The sequence below is a fragment of the Callorhinus ursinus genome, unplaced genomic scaffold (assembly GCF_003265705.2).
Source record: "Callorhinus ursinus isolate GAN/ISIS: 27379988/994484 unplaced genomic scaffold, GSC_fseal_2.0 scaffold5, whole genome shotgun sequence".
Lineage (NCBI taxonomy): Eukaryota > Metazoa > Chordata > Mammalia > Carnivora > Otariidae > Callorhinus > Callorhinus ursinus.
Genome location: NW_027397067.1, coordinates 54187114 through 54209577, shown reverse-complemented (window position 1 = coordinate 54209577; position 22464 = coordinate 54187114). Strand labels below are relative to the sequence as shown.

General features: G+C 36.2%; 1 protein-coding gene across 1 annotated transcript in view; it reads right to left on the bottom strand.

Moving 5' to 3' along the window:
* PKHD1L1 (PKHD1 like 1) overlaps nucleotides 1-22239 on the bottom strand; it is a 153898-nt gene extending 131659 nt beyond the window's left edge. The window contains exons 1-9 of the mRNA XM_025871506.2: nucleotides 22104-22239; nucleotides 20133-20222; nucleotides 11369-11513; nucleotides 10298-10406; nucleotides 9221-9278; nucleotides 8008-8101; nucleotides 4930-4983; nucleotides 4229-4302; nucleotides 3108-3150 (exon numbers count right to left, since the gene is read on the bottom strand). Of these exons, the coding sequence (XP_025727291.1) occupies nucleotides 3108-3150; nucleotides 4229-4302; nucleotides 4930-4983; nucleotides 8008-8101; nucleotides 9221-9278; nucleotides 10298-10406; nucleotides 11369-11513; nucleotides 20133-20222; nucleotides 22104-22176 (740 nt within the window). The 5' untranslated portion in view covers nucleotides 22177-22239. The remainder of the gene's footprint in view (nucleotides 1-3107; nucleotides 3151-4228; nucleotides 4303-4929; nucleotides 4984-8007; nucleotides 8102-9220; nucleotides 9279-10297; nucleotides 10407-11368; nucleotides 11514-20132; nucleotides 20223-22103) is intronic.
* Nucleotides 22240-22464: the final 225 nt, after the last annotated feature.

Sequence of the window (22464 nt, the reverse complement as noted above, 5' to 3'; positions counted from 1 at the left end):
GTAGCAGAAACAGAATTTGAAGCCTGGCAGTTTGAGTCCTGAGCCCTGGCTCCTCACCTGTGTCCTACACAGTTTTCTCCTGCCACTAATCCATGTAAGAGCACAGTGAATGAAAGCAGGTTAACAATAATCCAATAATCCAGAGTTAAATCACCCTTAATAAACACAGAACCTATTCATATTTTTTGGTGGATATAGACTTGCACTTCATAGCCTGGAGAGCAAGGAAGGGAGGGAATCTGATTCTAGAAATTAAATGCTGTTTCCTTAATTACCTCAATGAAATTCATAATAGAGAAGTTAAGAAATTCAAATGTTAAGACTCAAAACCCATTCATTATATTTATAACACACTGAACTGAATCTAAAAGGATAATGCAAATCTTGTGGTTGAGACCAACAGTAAACTCGTATAAATCTAACCCAAGCATTATAATGGGCATTTGCAAGACTAAAGAGTCTCTGGAAATTCTGTATGCTAAATTAGTTACTTAAGAAGTTCATACTGGATTTATATTTATATGCTATAAGCCTTCCAGTTGAATTCTCAAAGATCTGAAATGATGCCAGCTTCAACAATATTTTCTGTGGTCAGATTCTGGATCTGAAAAATTAACCCTGCTTCTTAAGTTGGTGGGAAAATTGCCTCCTGAAATAAAATTTGAATGTAATTTATTTGGTATGACACTGAGGTGATTTTCACTAATTCATTGATAATGACTAGGCATTTCTCAATTAAGGCAGCCTCATCTGAACCTTATCAGTTTGGAACAGCTGTTGTTTGAACTTGTAATAGAGGAGAGAAGGTTAGCTATTAAAAGAAATACAGAATGGGAGTCACAATGATCTTTAATTGGTTCATTTGATATTCAGGAATGCTCCTGAAATTTGTAAAATATGGATTTTTTAATTTAAAGGATAATTTAACATTTTTTTAAATGCCATGTGATCATGAAACTAGGCTTTTAAGTAGTAAATGCCATATTTTTAACAGTTATCTTAAATTCCTAAGATTGTTTTATATAGAAACAGTTTCCTCAATTCTGAGACATTAATACAAAAGAACAGCCACTGGCTTTAAAAAAAGAATTATAAGTCAAGATCACAGAATCAACTATTTTAAGCCGTATTTTTGCCTATATTATGTGCAAATTTTCTGGCTTTTTAAAATGGAAAGTTTCAGGGCATGTTAATGCAACACATTGATTTATATATACTTATCAATCACATTCAAGCTTGATCACTCAAATCTATTTTTGGATAATTATTTCTTTGAGAAATATATGATGGATTTGGTAATTAATACCTTTCATACAGACTCAGAATTAAGAATTCATCTTTTTCACCTGAAGAAGAATGACAATGACAGCATTGAAAAAAAATGTATATGTAGCTCAGGAAATCATTTAAAACTCAATAATTATTGCTTCTAACATGATTTTCTACTATTTTCAATAAAATCCTATTGCCCTATCTGTATCGTTATATGTATGTAGGTCATGTCCTTGCAGAAAATAATTAGTAAATCATGGGGCTCTAAGTTATTTGCCCCATGTAAATCACAAAGGTGAATCTTAGTACCATTTACATACCATCCAAAATGGTTTGCCCTTGAATCATAATATTCTTCATGGTTTTGGTCAGTCTATATTGGTCTATAAGGAAGTATGCAACCCAGTCATCATTTTGTTATAAATCTATTGCCTCTAGGTGTCTGGAACCAGAAGATCTTTAAATACAATGATAATGGACTGGGGCTCACCACCTCAATTGCAGCTGCATGCATGCAGGGACCAAATATCACCCTTCTCTTGCATCTGTGAGCATTAACCAGGAATAACATCTACTTTGACTGTAATATTGCCTTTCTTCTCAATCTTTTTAATCTTTTTCAATCTTTTCTAATCATCTCTCTTCAGAAATAAAAAAAAATCAACAGACATATCCTATTATTGATCTACTACAGCTATATTAGTATTGGATGGCTAAATACTGTGATTTATTTGAATTTCTATTAACCAGCTCATTTTCTCATTGGGAGACACTATGACATTTTGGGGAGAATAATTCATTTAGGTTTGGAGCATCTCGGTCCTGCCCACAAAAGGCCATTAGGATGTCCCAGTTACTATGACAGCCAACAAATGCCCCCCATACATTTGCAAATGCACAGAGAAGTGAGGTAATCCTGCCATGGTTAAAGAATCTTGTGTCAGGATGTTAAGTAATGAGGAGATGTGGTTCTATGGCTGAAAGCCTCCACCACTCTTGGCAGAGCCCTGGAATGAAAAGCTCAGGGTCTGGAGCTGGGCTGTGTGTGTTCACACACCAATGTTGCTTCCAACTAGGTGAATATACATGGGCAAATTATTCAACTTTCCTGAATCTCATTTTTCCCAGTGTGCAACACAGAGGGGATGATAACACTCAGTTTTATTGGTTCTTTGGCAGTCTTCAACCAGACAATATATGTAAAGTGCTTAGTACCATGCCTGCCACTAAATGTTCTGTATTATGATTACCTATGATATGAGGGTTGCAACATGTGTTGAGATTTGCATATTCTGATATTTCTATAAATATATGGTAATCTTTCTTAGTGAAATTAGGATGTAGGATATCTGGAACTGATTTCTAGCTTTATTAAAAATCGTGAATAAAAATTAACATATGGCGCTAAGACAGACATTTGTTATCTTTCATCACTCTGTATGTCTTGATACTTTAAATGAACACCTTTATCAGGTAATATTTACCATGGGATTTTATTTATTCTTACATTAGTTCAAATCAAAACTGAACTATTCAGTTATCAAAAAAATTACAATTAAGTCAGAAGAGCTGTAAGACATAAAAGAACACTTTCAATGTCACAATCAAAGATTTATTTGTTGTTTTAGGTAATGCTAAATTTCCCAACAGTTGAAAGACTGTGTCTGAGGCACAAAGTAGAGCAAGGGAGTGATAGACCCCTTAAATGTTAATTTGGAGAAAAAAAGTGATAAATTTTTTAATCTCTGGATATCTAGCACAAAGTAAATACATACTTTTATTTTATTTACCCAGTTGAATCAATTATGAAAATTATTATTTACAAAATGACCTACCTTCCGTAATCACTATCCAAGATGAAGCTGACATTGTGATGACCTGGAATTAATTAAAATACACAATTAATTAAATTTCTAATCACAGGAGAATAAGAACTATATATTATAATTCTGATTTAAAAGCAAAGAAATTTAAAATTAAAACTGTAATTATGCAACCATTTATTAATCCTCAAGACATGACAATGAACTATCTGAAAGGAGTATCTAGTATTTTAAAATATACATACTAAGATGTCTCGAGGTTATAACTAGAAAAACTTGACAAAATATAATAATGAATGAAGAATGATAAAAACAACATATACATAATCATCTGCCCTCAAATTTCTTTCATTCATTCAACAGCTACTTAATTGGATGAGACACTCTGCAGAGGGTTGGCCATGCAGGGTGAGCACTCAGTCTGCTCTTCTCCTAACAGAGCATATTGTGCAGGGAGGGATTCAGTCAGTCAAGGGCAGTGACAAAGAGAACTAAAAACTGTGATAAAGCTATCAAAGAAAAGGAGAATGAACTTGGAGAGTGGAAGGCAGGGCATCAGGGAAAGGTTTTTTGATGACACGACATTTTCTCTGATTTTCTCAGGATGGGAGGCTTGCAAAGGCTCTGAGACAGAATAAAGTGAAGCCCATTCTAGAACTAAAAGATTATGATGGGTGCTAGCTGAACCTACTGCGGTAATCATTTCACAATATATGTAAATCAAGCCATCATGTTATAGGACTTAAACTCATACAGTGATGTATGTCAATATAAAACTGGAAAAAAGAACTATAAGATCTATGTGCCTGGAGTACATGCAGCAAGGGGGAAGAAAACGACATAAAGTTAAGGCTCCAGGGAAAACAGCTAAATTAGTAATGGAATTTTCTGGATGACAGAAGAATAAAAAAAAAAAGAAAGAAAGAAATTTGAAGCAGCTTACCTTAAATGTAAACCTTAGGAAAAAGGTAATTCATACATGCTCACATGAAACTGAAAAGGAGCCAAGGTAAAGAGGAAATGTTACTTTTAAAAAAAAGGGATGAAGCTGAGGGGAGGTCTAAGAGAATGCAAAAAAAGGAAATAGAGTCAGGCATTTCTGAGAATTATGAAGAATGGTGATCATCATTTACCAATGTAAGTTCCAGTCGTCTTACAAATCATAGAACCCATGTCTCCGTTTGGATGATCTAATTTTAGACCATACCTAATAAAATATATATGTTAATTTCAAAGTTTATATTGACATTAAAGTTCTAAAATAATATGTTTCCCCTTCTTAAGTATCTCTATAATAAAGATGCACTTATTGTCAGATAAATAAATAAATAAAATACTGTATTTCCCTTAAAAGCACCTTATGGACTTTGAATATGTATCAGGCTAGAAACTATCTCTACAACAAAAATTTCTGTGAAATGAAAATATTTCCTGGCCTCGGTTGAAGATACTTGCATAAAGCTTCCTTTTACAATTAAATATTTTGTAGTTAATTTGGCTATCCCCATTGATATTCCTCTTAAATATTTTTAAATACTACCAAGTGAAACAATTATTTGATAAAGATATTTCTCAAAACATCTTAAAACATAACAATCTAAACAATAGTTCATATTGTTCATATCAATAGTTCATATCATCTCGACTGGAGACAATAGGGGTTATCAGGTTACATCTAACTATATAAATGATTGTTAATTTACTGTATAAAACATTATAATTTATACTGTATTTTAAAGGATTCAGCTATACAGTATTGCTAGACATTATTACTTAAACTGGTATGTTTATATCTACTGTTTATTTTCCAAAGAAAATTATTTGAATGACTTACAAATTATCAGATTGTGGTATGAGAAGCTCACAGGGCATTCCTCCAATATAAACTCTGTATAAATATTTTATTGGAAAAGATCAAGTTATATTTAGTAAATCATTTCAAAATGCTCTCCTCCCACTAAGCTCACTAACACCTTATATTTTTCTCTCAATCACTTATTATTATCCATCACGCATTCGTTCAACAAACACCTGTTTTATTACCTATTATGTTGCAGTCTTTGCTATAGATACTGGCACACATCAGGGAACAAAACAAAAATCCTGCCCTTGTGGGACTGACATTCTAACTGGGGGAGACCTGATAATAGACATGATAATCATAGGATATTTGGTGTGTTAGAAAGTGATAATACCACAGGAATAGAAAATGTGGAAACAGATAATGGGGACCCTTCCACCTGCAGTTCAATTAATTCAAATACAAAACAGAATTTTATGTTTTGTAACATACAGTAAGTTTCAAACTATAGGTAGGAATTAAAGGAGGGCCACAGCAGAAGCCCCCCCCCAGTAATTAGGATGAAGAGAACTAATATCCTCAGTGCCATTGAAATGGAAATCCCAAGCTGAGAAGAGGCAGGGTCCGGCTGCAGGGAAACCTTGGCCTTTGCATTTTCCCAGCTGACCAGGTTGACTACTGCTTTAAGGATGTTAGAACCTGATGCTATTGGAGGCTTGCAGGTGGGAGCTACAGGTACTTGGCCACCAAGATAATAAACCACCCAGCTTCTGTGTCAACAAATCCCAGATTCAAAGTAACTGAAGATACAAACCTGAACTCTTAAAAAGTAAGGACTTCCATTTGCAGAGAACTTTAAACTTTTTAATAAACGTGTACACACAAATTCTTTCATTTATCATTACATTAGGTATGTAATACAAGTACACTGAATTACTGTATCCATTGTAGAGATTTATGGATTCATATTCTCCTTCTAAACTCACACTTTCTTGTGTCTAAATAATAAATTTAGCAGCTAACAATGGCACTTACTATGTTTAATCCTCACAACCATCTTACCCTTCCATTTTATAGATGAAAAAACTGAGGCAGGAAGGTTAAGTAGCTTGCTTAAGCCTACAGCCGGTAAGGAATAGAGCAGGAATTCAAACCCAGACAGTTGGACTCCAGCAGGCTCTTACCCACACTCCGTAATCCCCACAGTGGTCTGGGTTTGCCTATCAAGGGTGATACTACACTATTTGGCCATATATATATATGTATGTTTTTTTAAGTTTTTCTCATCTCATTTTTTAGACCAAAATCTTCTTAGTGGGCACCAAGCCCTTTGTTTATTTGCATGTCCTCTATAATTTGTACCTAGTCTGAGTTTGGAGATTAGGCTGAATTGACAAGATTTGTGAGAAACAGAAGCAACTTGAACACTCTGGGGTCCTAATTTCCTGCCCAGTACATGGCCCATTGCTCCCTGCTAACGGGATTCAGGCACAGTGAAATGCCTGAAACGCCTAGTGTCCCAAATTAAGACAGTAGAAATGGGATAGACACAGTTCTAAGGCCTTCGCCTCTCACATTAATAGGTGTGTGAAAGTTTTTCTGTGTCTATATATGATACCTCAGGGTTTCAGAGTACATGGGCTGGGTAGCGTGATCTCTGAGGTCCCTGCTGACCACAATTCTGTGATTCCATGAAATAATTTCTATCCATTCCTTTGTATTGAACAGTAGTAAATTTCAGTTACAGTGGGGGGGGGAAGGAATCTCTTTAAAAATTAAGCTTTCTATTTCCTAGCATTATTATAGCAAAGGATGATTTAGGAAACCCCATCTAAGAATTGGAATATAAACCATTCATAACATTCAACTATATGGAAACAAACAAAACATTTATGCTAACATTTGTTTCTCTATTTAGTACTTACTACATGTAAGGAACCAATATGAACATTTCTTAGATGTATACAAATGTGATTTAATTGAGTTCTACCTCATAGAATGCACCTAAATTACCTTTATTTCATTTAGTAAAACCTTTCAAATTACTTGTTTTACAAAACTATATACACGTATGTGTGTATACATATATATCACCTTTTTAATATTTAAAAAAATTCTCTAATTGTTGTATGAATTGTTATCTAATTTATCTATTTATCCATTTTACACCGGTATTTAATAAGCATGGAGCCTTTTGAAAGCTGATTCTGAACTTCCTTCTATGGGGAATGAACAGGGCTGCCAGTCAAGGCAGCACTAAGAAAACCACACCCATGCTACAGAAAGATTAGTGATAAAGATAGCTTCCAATCCAAAATGTGGACAATTATTTTTTGATATTAGGTAACTAGCCAATGTTATCATCTGGTCCATAGCTGGTAAATGGAGGAACCAGTGTTCAAACCCAAGGCTGTTAATAAGTTATTGACCATTTTTTTAGTTTCAGCACTCTCTCATACACAACTACAGTAGAAGAAAAAAGGCCAAACTGCATGTCAGGAGACTCCAGTTCTCGGATCTTGACTAAGCTATGGACCTCCAGGCTACACAGTTACATATATATGCAAAATGAGGCATTTATATATTATTACTGAAGAATATAAAGTTCTATGACTAACTCAATTACTATTGGGCTTGCCTCCATGTGCCTTCTATTAATAAAATCTATCATAAGAGGCTCCTGGGTGGCTCAGTTGTTAAGCGTCTGCCTTTGGACTCAGGTCATGATCCCAGGGTCCTGGGATTGAGGCCTGCATCGGGCTCCCTGCTCAGCGGGGAGTCTGCTTCTCCCACTCCCCCTACTTGTGTTCCCTCTCTTGCTGTGTCTCTCTCTGTCAAATAAATAAATAAAATCTTAAAAAATAATAGTAATAAAATAAAATCTATCACAGAAAATGAAAGAATGTCAGACCAAAAAAGAAAGGCATATTGGCCACTTCTTTCATGTCAATGAATCATCCAACAGTCTCCTTTTCTTCCTATAATATGGCTGAAAATACGCTGGTTAATCCCCTCACGCTGTAGTGATTTTTAATATCATTGAGCCCATTATTTTTGGAATACCATATCCCACCTGAGTGATAAGAATATGTTTCCACATCGAAAATTTACCTCAAAATCCTAACATTTTTCCCATTTGAGCTTAATGCAGTATTACTTCCATAGACATCAGTGAAGATTCTGCCTTGGATAGTTATTAATGTGCCTACAACAAACAAACAAACAATTCTGTGTAAGATTACCTACCCACACACCCATACACTTAATACCAAAACATTAGAGGTATTCCTAATGAAACCAGGATCTGGACACTTATATCCCATGTTCATGACTATTGTTTAACACTGTTCTGAAAGTTCTAACAAATACAATATAACATGAGTGAGTATGTATAGAATTAAATCAATATTTATAAGTATTTGTAAATTAAAGAAGTTTTTCATGGAAAACAATGAATTATTCAATAAATATTGCCTGGGTCATGAATGATCTATTTGAAAAAATAAATAAGCTCCCACTTTATACCAAAAAAGTGAATAAATCCTAGGAGAAATAAAAATTAAATATAAAAATAAAACCATAAAAACTCTTGAAAATAAGTATAAATTTATATAATACTTATATAATTGGGGTGGTATGGCCTTCTACAGCATAAAAATGAAGGAAGAAATAATAATTAAAATCTATAGATCGAATTTAAAAAATTAAAAATGTCCAAATGACAGGAAAAACCATTAATAAAATTTAAAAGCAAATGGTAAATTAAAAAAATATTTCCCACATATATGATATATAAATAGTTAATATCCTTAAAATATAAAGAATTCTTCTAACTTAATATGGAAAAAATTGACTAGCATTAAATTAAACCAGGGAGATGAACAAGTAATTTATAAAAGAAGAAATACAAAGGGTCAATAAATATACATAAATAAGTAAATTTAATTGCATAAATCAAGAATTAGAAAAATTAGAAATAAGCTACTATATTTTTCATATAAATACTTGAAAAAATTAGTTCCTAAAATTGTCAAGGTTATAGAAAAGGGCATTCTCACATATTCCTTTTGGGATTATAAACTGGTATAATTATAATTGTAATGAGTGGAAGCCAGCTGAATGTCCAATAAGGGGATAGTAAAATACTTCATAGCAGATTCAGATATAACCACTGAAAATCATTTTTTGAAATAATATTGGGAGTTATTGCATAATCAGAAATATATTATTTATAAATTATCAGATATAATAATTTTATATACTAAAAATTAAATTAATGACCAGAAACCAAAAAAGATATTGTATCAGCTGTCATATAACAGACCTGGAGTCCCAGATAAAGGTGTGATGCTCTTTATCGTTGGGGTTCTGAAACTTTTTGCCTGTAAAATAATACTGTCAATAAGCTAGTATCTCTGCTTCTAACATTATTTACATTTAAATAATTCTACAATATGACTGTCAAAATACCTCTTTTTACATATAAAAAATAAAGTTTAGAATATTATTATTCTGCTTATTCAAGATCTTTTCCTTATCCACTAAAAATTCTCTTTCATTTCAACATTTTTAGTTTGGAATTTTAATATTTAATCTTCATTTGTTACCAGTGTAAGTCAAACCCTAGTAATAAGGCTCTCTCTTAACAACTTTTAGGAATTTGGGGGAATAAAATTATAGAAAGTCTTCCTTTATTTAAGCCTATGAAGAAGAAATAACAAAGCACATTGCAAAACAGAAGCAAAACCTGGAAAAAGTCCATCAAAGTAAGTTTTAGTAAGGAAGCTAATGATAATTTTCTAGAGCAATGCAAGTAAATTCTTAAGAATTGTGACACCAAATGGGAATGGGGAGAGAGGAGAATCTCAGGGAGCCCACAAGGGTGATGGAAACTCTAATACTTTTGATAGACAGACATAATTTTAAAAAATATATGGGATGGTCCTTAGAAGAAATGTATTATTGTAAATATCTACATATAGGGTAACTAAATTTTGAATGACTTCTACACTATGTGCAATCATATTTTATCTCATTGCATTAGAAATTATAAAAAAAGGAAAAATAGTTATGATCCTATTTAAAATGAAGAAAAGGAAAATCAAACTCAGAGTAGAAATGGAGAAAGAGAAAAAAATAGTGTGAACAAGAAAAAAATTTAATGTATAAAAGTTTAATTCATTAATAAAATTAATCTAAAGAGGGAAACAAGAAATGATAAAAGAGATTCCACTATCATAGAAGATAATTAAAACTGAGTGAAGTTATTCACTACATGCTAGTGTATTTTTAGTATGGAAATAGACAACAATCTATAAAATTAAAAAATAAAAGCCCAGTTCAGCAAGAAAGCAAGCACAAGATTGATCATCCAAAAGTAAAAGAGGAGATTCCCATATACATTGAAGGTGCATTCCCAGCTGTTGATGCGACCTCTGCAGGTATTACTTTCTGTAATAGGAACCCCATCCACACTGACTCTCACAGTGTAGGAATCTTCTGGCATTGCTCTGCAAAGCAAATGAAGAACAGGTAAGGAATGCAATGACCCTTTTATTTAATGTATACTATTAAGGAAAAATACTGTTCCAGACTACAAGTCATTTTTGAAAAAAAAAGTGTCTAAAATTCTAATTGATGTACAGCTAAATTCCATTCTATATTATTAGAATTCTAAATTATTAGAATTCCATTCTAAATTACGGATGATCTCCATCCTGAACTCTGTACTGCAGATTCTAACATCATGGACCTCAGGCAAATGCTTATTCTAAGTGCACTGGTGCTTACTGAAAAGGACAACGAATGTAGTAACAAATGTAGGAATAACCATTTAAAACAGTAATACATCACCTTGGTACTGTTATGTTACGCTTTTTTTTAAAAAAAGTTCTGATCAAATTTCTCTCTAAGAAAGATTTTGCTGCTGAAAAACAGCCAACAAGCTTGATAAAGATGAAATCTTCTGGCAAATGGGCTACCTGTTTTATTATTAAAAGTTGCCATTTAAAATGATTAATTTTTCCCATAAGTTGTTAGTTAACAAACATCATTTTGGACTGATGGTAAAGAACTTGAAATGTCACTATACAAAATGATCATCTTTAATCTTAATGACTATGTAAAGATTTTGAATGAAATTAATCAAACTGGACAGGAAAGCATAATTTTGATATTTTGAGGAGCATCATTACAATTTAATAGTAGCCATTTATCTTCTGAAATAGATCAATAATTATAAGATAACAGCTCTAATAACCTGGGAGAGGATATAGAGTTTATTTTATTGTGCCAATATGTGGAAAGAACATTACAACTGAATATAATAAAGCTATAAAATAGTCTAAACATCATGAAATAAAAAATAGCTGATCTTCAGAAAATATTATAATAGCCAGAGTATATAAAAAACTATATAATACTAATATGTGTATCATAAAAATGCTCTTAATAAACATACTATAAAACAAACCTAGTATAGCACGTAATTTGAGTTGAATGACTTGAATCTTTTTCTACATCACAAGAAATTGATCGGAAAGAAGAAACTAATTGCACACTGTTTCCCATCTCAGCATTATCAACTCCATAGTTAAACTGGTTTGCTTGAGCAAAACCTGGAAAAGTAAAAACACTGAATTATTATTAGAATTCTGTTTTCAGGGCGCCTGGGTGGCTCAGTTGGTTGGGCGACTGCCTCCGGCTCAGGTCATGATCCTGGAGTCCTGGGATCGAGTCCCGCGTCGGGCTCCCTGCTCAGCGGGGGGTCTGCTTCTCCCTCTGACCCTCTTCCCTCTCGTGCTTTCTATCTCTCATTCTCTCTCTCACTCAAATAAATAAATAAAATCTTTAAAAAAAAAAGAATTCTGTTTTCAAAGATCTAACAATTGTCATTCAGTATTGAATCATCAATAAATAATAAGGAATAGTACTGAAATAAGCAGTTAACCTATTTTATATTTATCGTTATGATTGTAATCCTTTTTGGAAGCATAAAAATTCACCTTCAATTCATTTCTTCACAAAAGTAATGCTTGAGAACCTATTATTTGCCAGGCGCAGAACTGAGTAGCTTATATTCCAGTGGTAGGGTGTGGAGGCTGGAGAAAATAGACTCTCCCCACCCTCCCCATCAGATGCTATGTCTGCTGAGGATAACTACTATGAAAAAAAGGAGGCCCAATGGCATAGAAAGAGTAGATGAGGGGAACAGTATTTTATAAGGGATGGGATCTTTACCTTGAGTTCCTATAAAGGAAAATCTGAGGTGAGGACTTGTAAGCATATGATTTATTTGAATAGTGACCCCTTTGGGAGAAAAGAGAGTAAGACCTAAAGAAAGAAAACCTGGGCTGTGAGCACAGCTGGAGCACAATCTTGCTGGGAACTTCCAAGGAAAATATGGACTGCCTCTCGGAATCAAAGAATCAAAGATTTCTTCATCAAATCCTGTCCCCATTAGTTGGGGGCTCTCCAGAGGAAATAGCTTCTCCTGCACTTTCAGGCTGCACATATGCCCATATGCCATAGGGGTTCCAATGTCCCAAGTCACTGCATAGGTGAAGCCCTGGGACAGTAGACAAAGACGTGCTATGGGAACAGAAGGCAAGAGCTGCAAGCATAGACTGAGTCACAGTCTATGGGGGACTGTCTGCCATGGCTGTGACTAGAATTAAAGGTGAGAACAAGAGACTGTGAAGCTGAATATAAAAGGCATCTCTTACAGTTGACTTTTCACACCATATGGACACACTCATGCCCCACATTTTAAATATAATCCAGTATCAAGTCTCCAAGGTGGTAACCAGCCAAAAGCTCTGCTAACGATTTAATACAAGCGGGTTAGTGGACCAAGATACAACTGGTCCTGAGGCTATAATGAATATTCACCGTACCCCCTCTTTACCACCCATTGTAGATTTCCTTACCCTTAACCAGCACTTAAGCTGATGGAGCAACACAAGCCTTCAACCTAAGGGTCTGAGTCCTCAGCTGCTTTACCCTTGTTAGGTTATGGTTGCTATAATTGCCTATTCACAGTCATCTAGACATGGAAGCCAAGAGATACCCCCATGAATACCCTGAATTCCAGATATATTCTTCCCTATCTCCATTAGGTAAAGCTACCCTACCTCTTCATGATCATCAGAACTGATTATCTCTGGTAGGCTACTAATTATGTTAGATGAATTCAAACTGATCAGTTAGTGATGGTAGTTTCAGTTCAGTGGGAGCCCATATAGGGATCCCTGGCAAAAGCATTCTCTCACTGGAAACTCAGACCCAAAGCCAGCAGAATCTAAAACTGCAAAGACAGAAAAACAGATGCAGTTTCCAGATCACTGGGAGTGATAATGACTGAGAGTAACCATTCACTTCCAGCTCCATGCGTTCTATCAGAAAGGAGTAGCATGTATCTGCCATGGGATCAGGGCATATGGCATATGATGGAGGCCAGTATCCTATCCCACAAGATGTTGTGCCCAAGCTGGGATCTTAGGCTTCCCTTTTATAGACCATTCCATCATTCTACTAGGCCACATGTTTCAGAGTGACACAGGTTTTGTGGTCATGGGTCCATAATCACAACTTTTTTACTATAAAATGTGTTCCTTGTTCTGAGGCACTATTTTATGGAGTCTCCTGGCAGTAACTCAGACTCTGGAAGCTCTCAGAAGATGGGCCCGGCAGAGGCACTGTGGATGGAGAAGGCAAAAGCTGTATCTGGAGTCAGTATCTGTTCCAGCAATGATGTATCTCTGTTCTTTCAATGAGAGAAGGGGAGTGAGTCATGCAGTCAACTTGTCCCTAAGTAAGTGGTGGACTTCTTGAGGGATGGCCCCTATTGAGGGCTCAGTGTTGGTCTCTGCTACTGGCCAGCCCAGCTATTCAGCAACTGCAGCGGGTAGCTTAGCCTTGGTGAAAGAAAGTCCATGGTGTTAACCCATGCACAGCCTTCACCCCGTGGCCCCTCTGCTCCTGGGCCCACTGTACAAGCATTGAGGGAGCCAAAGAGAGAAGCTCCTGGATGAGTCATTCAGTCAACCTGGTTTTTCTGTTTCCTCTGTGGGGGATCCTCTCTTGTAGGAATTAACCTGAGACATAGATCTGCATGTTTTGTGCTCATACAACCTTCACATGCCTCTTTCCAGGACTTTCTTGTTTCTGATCTCCCAACCCGATTCCTGGAATATAGGAGGCATGTGACATAAATGGTCAAGGAAACCTCCTGGAAGGAGTAAGCCAGGAGAATACCTATGGCAAGTGCATTTTAGAGAGAGGGAACATGCTGTTCACTGGGCCCTGTGGTGGGAGCATGTTTCTGGATTCAAGAATTAGCAAGCATGGTTGAAGAAATATGTGTGAGGAGAGTGGCAGGAGATGAGACCAGAAATTGAGGCATTCAGATTATTTTTATGAGTGAGGAAGTACTGGAGGCTTCACAACAGAGGCATGGCATGATGTGACTTACACTTTCCAAGATTCACTAGCTGCTGTTCTGAGAATATAGACGAGGGGCAGCAGAGAAGATGCTGTTCAGTGATTGGCATGGGGTCAAGAGAGGACTGGAGGATAATCAGTGAAGAGAACAAATACTGGTACCTTTTGGGGGAGTTTTACTATCAAGGGAAGCAGAGACTTGGATGGTAGTTAGAAGGGGGTGTGGAGCAAGAGGAAGCCTGATGATTTTGCTCTCGCCTTCTTTCAGGTTGGTGAAATAGCCTTATGTTTGCATGCTAACGGGTGTGTGTGATTCAACAGAACCAGAGAAATGGATGATGTGAAACAGAGGAGAAAATTATTTTTTAATTGATGAAGATTATTTTAATCTTACTATGAATACATGAAAATTCAAAACTAGATTTGGAAGTAGTTAAATATCCATTAAGTAATTTTATGCCACATAAAAGTATTTTATATTGCTAGAACAACATTCAATTTCAAAATAAACCCAAGAACTAAAACCTATGGTTAAGATTAATTGGATACTGTTCTATTGAGTAAATCCTATATTTAAATATTCTCCTAATAAAAATGTTTAAAAGATACTTAATAATATTCTAATATGCAGAGTAAATCTATGAAGTTGTCAATGTTATAATATTTTCTGGAATAAAGTTAAGTTAGTAAATAAACATTTTTGCCTTGATCACTTCAAAATCTAAAATTCCTAAATTCTGAGTTCTAAAAGTATGTGTATTTTTAAATATTACTTTTCTCTAAATATTGTAAGTGCTTAACATTAAAACACCACTATTGCCAAACTGATGACTAACAATACTTTTGAAATTATGAAAACTTTTTCCCTTTGCATCCATGTCATTAATGTAAATTTATAAGCTATTTGAATTTCAGAACTTAATTACCTACAGTGCATACTGTTCCACAGTACAATAATAAAATTAGTAAGCCAGGAAAGATGTAGCTTTAACTCTAAATTCTATGTGTATATATATATATATATGTACATATATATATTTTTTTTTACTTATGTTAGAAAAAATAAATAATATTAGGTATTGACTTTCAATTGTCGAGAAGTTTTGCAGTATGTTTCAGAAAAAAATCACTACTACCTTATGTGTTCACATTAAATAACCTTTAATAGTTGAAGTGGCTGAATTGTGGTGTGATTGCTTTTTAATTATTGAACATTTTCAGCATTCTAAAAAGTCCATTAAAAACATAAATATTGCCTAGTTTAAGGACTTCACTGTGCCAGATGTTCATCAAATGCCAAAGCCCCTAAAACTCTAGCTCTAGTAAAGCTGCTTGTTTGGGATGGTGCTCTTTAAAGGAACCCTAACGTCCTGGATTCGAATCCCACTCCGGCATGTCCCTATTGTATGACTTTGGGCCTTCAAATTTTAGATATGAACTCTCTCATTCCTAGTCTTCTCATCAGAAAAATGAGTAGGGGCACCTGGGTGGCTCAGTCGGTTGAGCATCTGCCTTCAGCTCAGGTCATGATTCCAGGGTCCTGGGAAAGAGTCCTTGCTCAGCAGGAAGTCTGCTTCTCTCTCTGGCACTCCCCCTGCTTGTGCTCTCTCTCACTCTCTCTCTCTCAAATAAATAAATAAAATATTTAAAAAAAAAGAAAATGACCATAATCACCTACTTATTGGATTGTTAGGAAGACGAATGAGGATTATTATATTGCATAACATGGTGCTTGGCTCATATGTTAAGAGCTCGGTTGATGTTTGCTTTTTTATCGGTCACAAAAATTCTGAAATTTAAGTTCAGTGTTAATATCCCTTTTGATAAATAACAGAAATAAGTGGGTGGCTAGGATTCAAATCTGGGTTGTAGATGTCAACCTGGCACCTGTGATAATTCGGAGAAAAACAATATTTAAAAACATACATTATAAAGCTATTAGCCATTACCATATGTAACTTCCTCCAGATCCTAGGTTCTTAGCTCTTCTCCTATCCTTTATAGGTAGAAGAAGTAAGCAGAAACTCAACAAAAGGTAGGGATTTTAATAAACACCACTTCTTCCTCTAAGCTCAAACCATAACCAAACAGAACTCATCCAATATAGGCTAAAGTACAAATATAAGTATCAATTTAATGTGAAAGATATTTGCATTGAATCTGAAGTTTTGGTTCTAGGACAGCAGTTACTGCTAAAATGGAATTTCGAAAAGATACAGGAAAACACAGAAAAGCAAGTTACTTGTAAACCTGTTCTTTCCTTTTGCCAACTTCTGCTTATCTTTGGCGTTCACGTTGAGTTTGAAATACACAGAAGGGCTGTTGGCAACTAACTAAAGTATGGAAAGTTTTACTTGTGGGATGGCTCAGGATGTGATACATGTATTTATTTTCCTCTTAGGCACATGTCACAAAATTGGTACGGCAACACAGATCTGTTCTTCAGCATTCCTGAGACAAATACAATTGTAAAAAACAAAACCAACAAAAGATGATATTGTTTTTTGCTTAGGAGTTGTTTTAATGTCATATATATACTTAAATGTCACATACATATATTTAATGCCATATATGTATGTCATATATATTTTTTACATATTTATGTCATATATATATATATAGACCTATCTCCCAGAAGTAAAAACATGAGCCAAATCAATAAGATTTGTAAATATTGTCATTACAAATATTGCTTAAAAAACTATAGAAATACTTCTAATTTTTTAGCTAATTCCAAAGAGTTAAAAAGCAATACAAAGGAATCATCTCTAAAAAGAATTCCAAAAAAACCGTATAATTCTAAATTAAAAATTGGGTATAAAGAAGATACCTCTGGAAGTACTCCAAAGCACAAAGATTACAGGAAAGGTTGGGTGTACCCTGGATACAGAAAAGGTTGAGGCTTCAGATGGAAATTCCTGGCATGTTGATGTATTTTTTTCTTTTGCATAAAAACTGGAGACAAGACTTGCCAGGCACACAAACCTGGTTCTCCTGATAGCAGCCTGTGCTGCTATCATGGAAAATGCGGTGTCATTGAAGCCAGCAGTTGCCATGTACCATGCAGGCTGTTTGAATTTCTCTAGTTAAAAAAATGCAGGGTGAGAGAGTATAAACCTACTCAAAAAGTTGTAACATTAAAAACAATGAGAAAGAAAAGTACAGTGTGATGAAGGGTGATTCCTAAAGAATGAAACAAAACCTATAACATAAATACAAAAAAATGATAATAATAAAGCAAAATAATAAAAATAAAATAGCTCTAATTTATGGAACAGATAATATCTATGGGTACCTTAGATACATCATCCTTTTCAATAGTCACAATAGCCCCAACAGGTAGGAATTAATATCCCTCTTCACTGATGAGGAAGCCGAGGCTTAGGGGAGTCACCTGCCCCAGTCACAGAGTGGGAAGGGCAAAGATGGAATTGAAACCCAGTCAGACTGGACCAAAGTCCCTGTGTTTACCATAACATTATAAAAAAATATATCATTCAACACTTCAGTTAGACAAAAACATATGCAATAGGGAAATATCTAGGAAAAAAAGCTAAAAGTAAAATACTACTCCTTCCATCTTATTTTTTTTTAAGTAAAGGGAACTATTAGAAAGACAATTGAGAAATACAGGTATAAAGTAAGAAACACTCCAGAACTAATAATCAAAATGATAACACTCCTCATTAAATCAATCCTCTTAGATGGAGACACAATCATTTCCACGATTGTGGAAATAAAGTGCTCAAAACACTTTAACTTGGGGATCATAATTGTAAAATTATGGCTTTGGCTCCTGAAGCACAGCCTTTAAAACAAAGTGACACAGTAGCAAATTTTTGCCTGTAAAAGTGAATATGATGTGTGGAAATGGCCAAAAGTCACGTGGATACACCAAAATATTAAAAGATCTTTCCAGAGGGTGGAATCTCAGAGAACTCACTTTCTAAGTCAAACATTTCTAGAACATTTAATTTTTACATCATGACTTTTACAAAAATAAAACATTTTTTATAGTTGTATGGGACCACTATTTAAGTAATCATCTGGTAGTTACAATTCCATTTAGAAAATTTTCTTGTGTGATTAATAAATTAGCTCTGCATGCAATTCTAAACATGAAGTGTGGGTCCGAGACAGCACTGATGTATTATGTGAATGTAGTTCCTCCAAATAAATTTTGTTCAAGTAGCACATTCATGCAGCTTTGGAGGTCTAGTGTGTTTTGTAAATTAATTACATTGTTCTATACACATTCTGTAAATATCACGGGCCCTGAAAACCTATATAAAATAGTATTTAGACTCAGCCTCTGAGAAAGACACATACTAACACATTTTTAGTCACCTACAATGTGTGGCTAAGGCAAGAAGTGGTAAGACAAATCAGGCTGGGGATATGCACGCATCTGCCATTCCAATAGGATTTAACTGTTGTATGATTCTCTGTCAAGAGCCTTCAGAAATTGAGACAGATGAGAACACTAGAAATTCACCATGACACCAGTGACAAGGATATATTGTGACTCAGAAAGTCCATGAAAGAGCAAAGGTTAGAGCTAAATTCATAAAGATGTTCTTCCAAAATGCCTTGAGAATAGAATGCTTTGTTTTGTATTTATAACTAAGGGCCATCTGGGTCTATGTACTTAAACTCCTTGGCTCCTGGATCAGAAAGAGTTAAGGTCTCCAAGCAGAAAGAAACAGCTGAGTGGTTGTATTGTTTTGCTTTTTTTTAATCTGGGCCTTTTCCTCAAGGCTTTTAAATCTCTGTTAAAAACCTAATAGCTTTCAAGCACACTATCTTAACAGCAATTTGCAATACAAGGAAACTATGGATAAAGACACTTTTAAAATAGTCTTTAACAAATACATTGCCTTTGGGTGTTTAACTCTAAACAACAACAAAAAGAACCAAACTTTAATCCAAAATATATTCTTCACAATTTAGAGGCATAAACCATTTTAAGTGTATCACTGAGAGATTGCATTCAGCAGAAATGTTACTTGGAAGTACTGAAAGACATTTCTATATATCTGACAGAATATGTAAATATCTTGCTCTGTCAATTCTAACTCCAAAAACCTCATTTCTCTTTTGATTTTATAGACTAAATAATAGTTTTTGTATTTAATTTTTTTTCTTTCCTATCCTTCAAAAATTCATAAGCTGAATACTATTATTTAGATTGTGAAGACCTTCGGGCTAAAAGAACCACATATTTCTATTTAATCTTAGGAAGAGCTGCTCATTAAATAAATTCACTGCTTGCCTACTATGTTTCCTCCCAAGACCAGGCGAGGAGAAAGAGTCATACATAACCCATGCTTTGATGAAGCATTTGATAAGGACTGTGTGGCAGGAGAAGGGATCCAAAGTTTTGTTTTCAATTGCCTTTCTGCCTTCATTAACATTCTATTTCTCCATCACTTCCTCTTATTAAACATTCTACCTCCAAGGCCCCCCAAATGTTATATTTCATATAAAGATAAATTAAATGTTATTAGACCCATGAAGAACAAAGCAAATAATTGCAAAGTTGGGTTAAAGACATTTCTTTCAGTTCAGTCATTATAATCCAGATCTTGGGAGTTAAATTAAGCAAGTAATTATAATAAGAATTCAGATGGTAAGAGACTCTTGGGGACTTTGTTAGCTGTCAAAGGGGTAGAGTTTTACTACTCTGGCCAGACGGAGAAATAACTCTTGTGGATTTTTTTTAAACCATAAATGTCTAAATGTGAAATAGTCTTTAAGATACCTCAACGTTGGCCAAAAAAAAAAGGCAACCGTACCTTCTCCTTTGATAGTCAGCCTTGTCGCTCCATTTATGCTGCCATATTTAGGTATTATTTCTGTGACTTTGGGAATTATTTTAGAGCCATCTGTAAGATATTAAAACACAGTAAAGGTAAAAGCATCAAGTACTTCAATTCAAGCATCAAATTTGGTACCACATCTTACCATGTTGTAAGAAAAACATCATGAAGGTTATAGGACTGAAAGTAAATACACCGTATTTTATTTGTGGTTCTACTACTAACCAGTGACTTGACAGGGAAATAAATCATTAACTTAATTAATGCTCATTGGCTTTAGGCAAAGCACTACCTTAGGTGCCACAAAGGGCAGGAATAATCCATGATCATTTTCTTTTTTTTTTATAAAGATTTTATTTATTTATTTGACAGAGAGACACAGCAAGAGCAGGAACACAAGCAGGGGGAGTGGGAGGGGGAGAAGCAGGCTTGAAGCAGGCTCCCCGCTGAGCAGGGAGCCCGATGTGGGACTCCTGCAGGTCTGTAACTACAGTTAGCAGCCCACACAGCAGCAGACAACGCTGGAGAAATAAGTCATTCATTATAAAAGCACATAAGAAATGCAAAGAATAAATGAAAAGGAAAAGAATAGTCCAGGTACAAAAGCTAATGGTGTGTTTTAAGAAGAAATTGTTTTCTGTGACAGGGTAAGACTTCAGGAAAGATAATTTCTGGGATCTTTTTAGCCTCCTGAGTAAGTTCTTACTCTAATGATCACTAATTCATTCAACGAACGGTGTATGGGTCCTGGGGATATAAAAATGTGTTAACAGTCTCAACTTTCCAAAAGCTTAGCTTAGACAGTATGGAGTGACAAGAGAGCACAGGGGTCATGGGTGACCAAGAAAGGGCATTTCATCCACACTGCCCGGGTCCTACTAGCTTCTTGAAAGAAGGGGTGTCCCTGCTGCATCTTGGAGGGCAAATATGAATAGCTGGATTGGACCAACTATGGGAGAGAGAGAGTTCTAGAAAGAGGGAGGAGCCTATCCAAAACACAGGAGTGAGCAAGCTGCTTCTCTGACAACTCAAAGATACACAGTGGCTAAAAGGGTTCGTTTTCTGCTTCAGCTGTACAAATTTGGTAACTGTTAGAATCAGTAACAATTCTCAAAGTAGGTGGAAAAATTGAAGTGGACGCAAAAAGAAGCGCTACAGAAATGACTGTTTGAAATAGATGTATGAGAAAAGGTTAAAAAATTATAATCATATAGTTCATTCCTGCCCGCAAAAAGCTTAGCATGGACTTCAAATGTCTCTGTACTACGGGTCTGACTTTGCCAAGAGTTCCAAGGCTGATCCTGCTTCAGGCACATTTATAACTTCGAGCAGCCCACAGCCAAGAGGAGGAAACTCCAGCGAGGACTCTGGATCCTATCTCCAAGACCGTGCTGCTCTCCACCTATCTCAGGTTCATCCTCCCTTATCTCCACGGACAACTCCAGTTTCTATCTTATCAGTCTCTTCCAACCCTCTCCTGGGTATTACTTTGAAGGCAGAGGGCAGCTGCCCCTTAAAGGGACTGACACCCGCCACAGACACCATTCCTGTCCTACTGGGGGACACTGTCCTCCCTCCTTGGGGGAAAGGCACCCAAGAAGAGAAGAGAGAGGACTCAGATTTTGTCCCCTACCTCCACCCCCAGCCAAGTTTCAGTGTCTTTTTCAATTGAGTCACTTGTGGGGGGGGGGGGCAGTGAAGTTCCATAATTCAAGCAGTAACTCTTACGTCTTAAGAGCAATCCCTCTTCTCTTCTGTCTGTCTGTTAGGCCTGCCTTGCAGGTCCCGGGTCCCAGGTAGGTCCCCAGGATCGCCATGCAGCCGCACCCTCAGCCTTGGCGCAGGGCTGGTGCCAGGCAGTCAGTCCCTCCTCTCCCGCGACCCCGGGAGCAGGAGTTGCGTCTGCACAGACTTCTGCTCGCCTCCCTGGCGCCCCGGAGAAGTTACCTGCGCGGGGGTCTGCGGCGCACAGGAGCAGCCCCCAGAGGCCCCAGGTTCCCAAGAGCCACAGGTGTCCCATCGCCGCGTCAGTCGCGCAGAGTGTGCGCGCGCCGCTCGCTCGCAGCCTCCGCCAGTGCCCGGCTCTGCTCGCGGACCGCGACTGGCGCGCGCACCTGACTCTTCCCACGCTCGCGGGCGAACTCCGCCACCCGACGCCCGCCCCGCCCCGGGCAGTCCCGCTGCACCTCTGGGATTTGCACGCAGATACACTCCCCAGCCCTGGAGAACCGAACCGGCCGCGACCGGTCTGTGGTCATCAGATGGTCATGAGACCTCTACGCTCAAACCTGGGTGCTGACGTCTCAAG